The sequence below is a fragment of the Paramormyrops kingsleyae genome, chromosome 24, assembly GCF_048594095.1.
Source record: "Paramormyrops kingsleyae isolate MSU_618 chromosome 24, PKINGS_0.4, whole genome shotgun sequence".
In the NCBI taxonomy this organism is placed as follows: domain Eukaryota; kingdom Metazoa; phylum Chordata; class Actinopteri; order Osteoglossiformes; family Mormyridae; genus Paramormyrops; species Paramormyrops kingsleyae.
In genome coordinates this window covers 5,282,619-5,291,140 of record NC_132820.1, presented here as the reverse complement: position 1 = coordinate 5,291,140, position 8,522 = coordinate 5,282,619, and the positions used below count along the sequence as shown (strand labels likewise).

General features: G+C 36.8%; 1 protein-coding gene across 2 annotated transcripts in view; it reads right to left on the bottom strand.

Annotated features, from left to right (window-relative positions):
• Positions 1 to 225: 225 nt before the first annotated feature.
• crebrf (creb3 regulatory factor) overlaps positions 226 to 8,522 on the bottom strand; it is a 31,753-nt gene continuing 23,456 nt past the window's right edge. For both annotated transcript variants that reach the window (XM_072706430.1, XM_072706431.1), the window contains exon 9: positions 226 to 8,103. In XM_072706430.1, the coding sequence (XP_072562531.1) occupies positions 7,985 to 8,103 (119 nt within the window). In that variant the 3' untranslated portion in view covers positions 226 to 7,984. The remainder of the gene's footprint in view (positions 8,104 to 8,522) is intronic.

Below are 8,522 nucleotides of genomic sequence, written 5' to 3'. Positions count from 1 at the left end.
CAAATCCATATTAAAAACTTAACGCATCACACGTATTAACGCATCACACGTATTAACGCAACTTAATGCAATTTATTACGCCAAGTAACTTCTCGTCGCCTGACGGTGCTCAAATCTGAGTTTTTTAAATTATTCACCGTAATAAATTTGTTGAAAACATTTTTACTCCAAGTACTACAAGTACATATAAAGCGGCGGAACATACGTACAAACAGGATCCCAGTATGATTTTCTAAGGTTTATTTCTGAATATTAAAATCAATAACAGAACTAGACTATAATAGTTACAAGCAATTGTAGTATCAACTCCTGGCTGATACAACGCCGTGAAATATAATGATAATAATAATTAAAATAATAAAAAAAGAGGCACAGTATCACGAGCAGACTGGAACTAAGTCTATTTCTCATTAGTACACATACAAATCTTGTAATTCACTATCTCCAACAGTCGTGCCTCAAAATAAAACAAAATGTAACATCAAAAGTATAATCCCAGCACAACAATTAAACAACATAAATATTACAACTGTTTAGATATTGTCTTGAACAGGCATATATGTTAACTACAGTTACTAACATGACTATTAGGATGGAGTTAGGGTTAGTCTCAGCAGGATACACTTCTGCAGATTAGCTTAAATATGTCACCAAAAATATTTATTATAGCACTTAGCAATGAAATACAGCCTTCCTACTGTGACACAACATTACATTTTGGGAGAACGTACACAGCAGTAGCTATCTAAATATCCCATGCTAGTTCTCCAGTAGTATACCATACAACATAATAAGCATCACGACAAGTGCATGAAGTGTGTTGTATTTTTTTTGCTTCCTAGAAAAGGTGAGACTTCACATATCGAGTTTAGCATGGATTTGAAAGTTTTGTGCTTTTTAAGCAGTATTTGAAAACCACAAAACTACCTCATATCGCATCGTTAAGAACAACAAAAAGTTTCGTATCACTTCCGACACTTAGACTATTTTAACTTTGGAAGGAAATGTAGTTCATTGCAACGTGTGGATGAGATTGTGGTACTTCTGACAGAGTTCTGTTACTGGTAGTCTTTGTATGGTCTGCATGTGTCCAGGCGCAAGAGTAGATAGGTCTACACTACAGTGTAGGATAAAGGGGCCCATACCTAACTGGTACGGGGACCCCCAACTGACCTCCTCGGTTTCGGAAATAAAGTTATTTTTAGGCTCAAAAATCAATCAAACGCTTTGGCCTTGACTCAAGAATAGAGTTTGGCACCAACATGGCTGCCGTCTTCAGCAGATTCTAAAGCATGCGATTTCTGTTAATGCTGTGCAAGGTCACAGCACTTTCAGTACATGCCTGGCAGGTGATTCAGGGCATTGAACTCCGTTTGTCTCCCAGTATGTGCAGAATAACATTTGTCTTGCGAACCTGTGACCTTCAGGTGCAGTTCACCATCACTCAGGTATGGAAGCATAGGGAGGCCTCAGATTTATTATTATTATTATTATTATTATCATTATTATTTGTCTGAGTTACAAAGTGTTCACATTGACAGTTTGACAATGCAAACGCTTTGCAGTGTCATGTTTCGTTTACAGATGTTTGTCTGTCTTCCCCCACTGACAAACGTTTGCTTTTTGTGTATGACACTCCTCCTGCAACTAAACCGGGACAGTAATGGCAGAAGCGTGGCATTAAGAGGCACATTGTTTCAGGTTCCACCAGGGGAGCAAGCATTTCAGCTGTGACATAATCCCTGCTTTACAAGTTCAGCTTTCCCCCCCCCCCCTCCCCCCACGATAATCACAAAATAGCCCAATTTCTTACTGCTTACTGTATTAAACATGAGTATTTATTTATTGTGGCGTGGAAGAGCATTTTTCTAGTTTCTCATTTGGAAAAAGAAAAAAAAAAAACAGGAAAATAAAAACATTTAAAATGACCAGCATAGATGTGAAGCTATGAAAAGACAGGAGTAGAGACTTCAAAGGCAAACATCTGAACATTTAGACTGTTAAATACAAAAACACAGTAATTTGGGGGAAAAAATAAGTTAATAGGAAACCATACAGAGATATACAGACAGATAATTTGAGTCTTGAACTTTAGCATTCTTTGGGTAGGCCTTTCCACTGCTAGACTGGACATATCTGTATTTCAACATTTTTAAAAATCTTTTGAAGGAAGACTACATTCATCTTTAGACTCGAAAAATCATGGAGCAGCTTTAGACAAAACATGACTCAGTTTTTTTTTAAAAATTAAAAAATAAAAACATAACCACATTAGTGAAACAGATCATTTAAAAACAAAAAAACAAAAAAAAAACTCAAGCGCTAAAATTAGCTTCAACTTGATAGTGACAAAAGTGACGTTAGAAGAATGAGGAGATCAAGCTGAAATTCTCATTTTAAGGCACCTGAATCACCAGAATACCATTGTATTAAAAATAGATTAAATCTACTGGGAAATAAAATACAATGTGGGCTTTTCCTATAATGCAAGAAACTTGTTGGCATGTTTTACTCAAATAGTCTGGCCAATAGAAATGTAACTCACATGAAGTCTACATCTGAATTTAAATATGAAATAGCATGAACTATGTCATAACTGAGACTGATCGTTTTTAATATTACTATTGTGTGCACCACACAGGGTGCAATTAACTCCAATAATGAAACCATATCACATATATAAAGTTGATCTGCATGCAGAAAGGGCCATGCCAAATGCATTCCCAGAATTCCACAGTTTCTCTAGCAAAATATAAACTACTCTATTCAATTCAATGAAAAGAACAGCTGAGTATACTGTACAATTGATGGATAACAGATCTCTGCAGGCGAAAGATCGGAGGGGATTCTGCAAGTTATACTACGTATGTATGATAAACCTAGTGCCATAATGATAGATGTTAAAGATGTACCAACAATGGTGTTTATGTCTCACGCGGCTTGCAAAAGCGAACCCCCGCCTGCTTGTGCACACGCCAAAACATCTCAGCTGGATCTGTCGAGAGACATTACAAAGTTTAAGAGGAAGAAATAAAATGACGGAATCCATGGCTGACGTCCATAAACCGATGTCCAAAATAGAGCATTCTACTGTTTACAAAATGCGTAAAAGAACATTTTCAAGTCGACAACATTAAGACCAGCTTTCCTCAGAGAAATACTTATCAAATTACTTTGGACGACCCCGTATCATTATAAGGAAGGAGACACAGTCAAACCTTATTGGTCAGTAGTTTAGAACCACAATAATATCCATAGGACTATAAGTACACCCCATAATATATCCAGGTAAAAGCCCCTTCCCTTATCCTTGGAAAGCTGTGAAAGAAGCGACATACTGTGTTACTCATGAGAGTAAAATCTGCATAGTGCACAGTCAACAGCATTATTATTGTATACACTACAAACTGAACTACATACTCTCGGCATGCTAAAAAAAAAATACATAAAAGAAATCAAGGACCTATACTCTCCCATTTTATCAGTTAAAATACTTTTGAAAATCTTGAATCAAACTAAATATGCACTTAAACTATGCATTTACTAATATCCATTTCTTCTCTTAAGGTAATAAAGTAAGCAGAAAGAACAATTACTGGCATTAAACTGCAACCGTTTCTGTTTTAAAAATGCCACAGAGTCCCCTGGATATGATGTAAAGCTGCACAGCTTGCGTACGTCATGTTACACGTGAAAACCTGCCGTAACTTCTGCAGTTTCAGCTCTGGTGAACAGCCAATAAAACATCTAATTCAATTACACTTCTTTTAGGATTTTTTATATTTTTTTTTAAACCATACTACCATTCATCATAGATATTTTCAACATGACTAATATTGTCCTTTTGCGCCTATTACCAAGCTGGAGTGCTTTAGCTTTAGACAGTACTATGAAAGCCAGGAAATGTTGCCATGGCAACACTTTTGCGGCTGGATGGAGTTACCAAGGCAAAGGTCCTCTGTATTATCTCACTGGCAACAACAAATGTACAGTACAGTACAGAGATACTTTTTTTTTTATCATTGTTTAAACTGAACCTTTCACAAAACGAGAGCTTCGGCAAATACCTCTGGACACCTATTGGTCCCAACTATGTAAAAGTAGAAATGGGGAGCCGAAAAGAACAGAAGGTAAAACAAACAAAAACGAAAATAGATAATTATCTGGAAACGTCCAGAAGAGACGTGTCCACACTGTACATCAACCTGAAAAAAAATCTCAAAGCAGAATCCAGTTTCCATAGGAAATCTCTACTGAAGGCAGAAGATTCATGACAAAGTCACCAGAACATGACAACCTTCTTATCTAAGGTTGGCTGCCTTCCTTTCGACTTCATTTTCTTATGATCCATGTCCACCCATTGAAGTCAAACTGTCACTGCAGCGCTCTGACTAGCTTAGTTTAGCAGCAAATGGAAGAATTATACAAAATGCTCTTGTTTTTGTGTTTTTGTTTTTAAACAAAGTGCTTTCTGTTTATATATTATTTCATATATTACTGAACATACTATATACACTTCTACACAGCATTTAAAGGGAATTTTCTTAGCTTAACAATAGCTTATTTACAAAATGAACATCTCATGAGAATGGATGGTACAGACAAACTAGCCTACACTGCTAGTGTAACAATAACAAGCTAGGAAAACAAAATATTCGTAATGCTTAAACAGCATTCTCGTTTCCGAGAGAGCGCGCGGTCTCTCTTTTAGAATATTTCATTATTTGGAGAAATCATGAAAAAAAAAAAGTTGGCATTTTGTTTGCTCAAAGTAAAAGGCCCGTGGAAATATTAAATCGTAACATATTGATGTTTCTGGTGATAAGTTACTCTTTAGACATAAAGGGGAAAAAAATGCAGCAGCAAGGAAATGTGCTGAAAGAAGTTCAGTTCAGCTAGGCTTCTACTGAGATTAAACCGTTCTAGACCATCTGCGGATCTAACGGTATAGGCACTCGGATCAGGCTTCACATGTCATGCATGTCGTTCTTGCAGTTAGCTTATTGGGGGAGGTGTGGACGTCCATTTGTTTTTCTGATACATTTTTTTTTCTTTTAATTTACATTGACGCTCCCTGGGTTACGATGGTCCATGTTACGACATTTCGACTTTACGACGGGTAAATGTTTTTCACTTACATTATTCAATAAATTTCATGAGATATTCAACACTTCAATAAAACAGGCTTTGTCTTAATGATTTTTAATGTCAGTGTTTTAGGCATCTGTAAGGTAGGCTAGTCTAGTCTATGATGTTTGATAGGTTAGATGTACTGTATTAACATGCATTTTTGCCATACGATATTTCTGCCTCACGATATTTTTGTCGGAACATAACCGCATCGTGACCTGGGGAGCGTCTATTTATTTTTTGCTCCATTTTTGGGTTCTCTGCCTGGAATCTAAAAAGGTGTGATCCAGGTTTTTTTTGTTTGTATTTGGTAAATGATCACCTTCGTGACATTATACAAAGGATGTATGCAAAAAAAAAAAATAATTAAAAATCACACTACCGAAATTTAGTTTTGTACAGTTATTGACACACAGCTATAAACATTAAATCCCATTAGTATCACATTTCAATTCTCAGCACACAGTTTTGATTGTATTAGCCACACAAATGACAAGGGAGTCAATTGATTTGTTCCAAACTCTTAAAGCTGTTCTCCTTGGTAAATTATCTGTCTGAAGGAAGCCACCATAATTTCCAAACACTGAGCATGTGTACACGTTACCCCAAACTAACAAACAATCAGACAATCATTTACCATTAAAAAACTTTTCTCCTACATTTTTCTTATTTTCTGAAAGTGTGCATCGGAAAGTGCTTTCTGTAATCCTCCAATTCAGTCTGTATTTAGAAGGCCAAAACATTGTCTATCCCCTTCCTCTCAGATGGAATATTCCAAAAAAAAATGAATGAATACTACGAAACAGACCATCTCAACTTCTTATACAGTGCAAGCATTCTGTCAAAAGTCTTTAAATTTATATACATGTAAATGGATTAATTTTACTAAACAAGAAACGTACTTATGTACAAAAAAGAAATATTTCCTTTTGAATGTGAACACAGATTTTTAGAGCATCAAGCTTAACAACCCAATAGCTAAAAAAATAAATCAAACATATAGCAATGTGTGTATGTACGTACACATGCATGTGTGTGTATGTATATATACACACATACACATATATATATAAAGAATGTATATCTATATAGAACACATACAGTACTTAAATTATATAGTTTTCATTTGTATATGTAAACTATACAATTACTAAACCATTTGGTAATTTGTGGTAATGCTTAACAAACATGCTTAAAAAAAAAACTATATACCGATGCTTTTACATTCTTCTCTTACCACTACGTTCTTTAAAAAAAAAATAATAACAGAACATCAAGAGTCTACATGGGGTGAGAAAAAGCACAACTACCCTTTTCAAAGCAGCACATCTCCGTAAGAAGCCAACAAAACCACCGGCCTACGTCAGGTGCAAACGAACACCTCCTGTCGTTGATAATTGGACCCAAACGAAATTCACAGTTCAATGAGTATCCCTGACCCTAACCACTTTTTCTACATTCAATACGGTGTTAGGTAAGCTGTGCAAAGCCTTACTTACACAGGCCACTTGCCATTTTTGTTGCATTCATCTTTGGTACAAAAACAATCTACGTATAATGTGCAAATGTTTTGTCTTTTTTTTTTTTCTTTTTTTCTTCTTTTTTTCTTAGTAACCCCCCTTGCCCAGTCAAGTACCAAAAACTGAAAGCGTTTCCCTTAGAGCCATCTTATGATACAATGCACAGACTCTGTGGCAAATATCTACATTTTCAACATTCCAATGTATATTCATATTATCATAAAGACCTAAAATATATTAGAAAACCAAAAACTCCACCCTCCCAATGTCATTCTCTTCTGTGAAAAAGTATATTTCCTTTAAACCTCTGGGAGAGTCTTGTCATCCTTTCCTCTGAAGTACAAGGCACAATGAATATTGATTGGTACATACAAATATTAACAAATTAAACTTAGGAATTACACCTTTCCTGTCCCATGCCCACTTACAAAATCCATTGTGTTTTAAATGTTAAAGTGATCTGAACCAAAGTACACAGAGGAATATAGTATGTGGTTTATCTGTTGAAGCCTCATTTTCATCAGAACAGCTATTATCCATCAGGGCTACTTTTAACAGCTATATAAATCCTCACTATCTATCAGCAGGGCAGCAAAAGATCAACGGAAGCCGCGGCAGCCTCATTTGCCCGTTGTGTCAACCGTTACGTCTCAACATACGTGTGACCGCCTGCCATTTTTCCCGAGCGGTTAACGTTCCACGGACGCATCCTGCTGATCAAAGCAATATGCCAGTTTTTTGTTGTTGTTGTGGTCACTTGCCTGTTGGGATTTTAATTCTCTGGCAACCTTAAATGGTACTTATTTCCAGTAGTAAGCAGATGGCCCGAATCACATCGCTTTCACTTAGTGCAGAGAGAATACCGCGCTATTTCGATTTAGCTACGTCCTCTCTTCAGAGCACAGAAACAACCGACATTGTTACAACGTGATTTTTTATTTTCTAGTTACTACTGTCCGATTCCCACGATAAACATGCTGTATTCAGGCTACGACAAATACCGATATTATTTTGTTTGACTGTTATGTTTGTTGTTTTTTTCCCGTTAAAGAAAATACCACGAGAGAAGAGTTCTCACACATTGGCTTGGAGTTTGAAACCGGTCGCTGGACAGATTACTCGTAACAAACAAATGGCAAGTTTCCACACAAGTGGATAAAGAAATAAGTACAATTTCTGTATAAATGCAAGTGCATAATATAAATATACATACACAAGATTAGGTATATATATTCAAACTAGGCATGTAGATGTTTCTCTATATGACCTGCACATGCAGAACGTAATGGGACACAGATGATGCGGACGGGTTCATCTCCTCCGCGTGGCCCACCCTACACTTTTGATGTCGGGACGCGGAGCCCAACAAGACCCCCGGTGGGATCCCCCCCGCTGGTGTTCTCTAGGATCTGGTTCACAAAGTCTGACGTCTGTCCAGCGACTGGTGAGCTCACTGGGAACACAAAGCGATTAGCGGTCAAAACAGGCCACAGTCCGCAGTAGACACCGTAGGTCTCTTCGTAACGGTCCGTAGTCACATTGTACTAAACAATGCAGCTAACAATAAACAGCCATATGGGCAATTAACTGCTACAACTGTGATTTATTTACAATAGCATAGAAAATACCATAGATGTATAGTATAATCAGTACCGGCCAACCTCTGATGCCATATTTTGATGGGGTACTGACTTAGCAAGCATTTTTCATTACCTTGGATGAGGAGCGTGGGTGGCAAAATTTTGCCTAGGGCGCAACACAGGTTTCGACTGGTACTGAGTATAGTATAGTAGTATACAATATATGTATAATATAATGCCCGTTTTAATTTGTAACCTAACAGAGTAAAGATACTCAGATGTATTAAGTTGC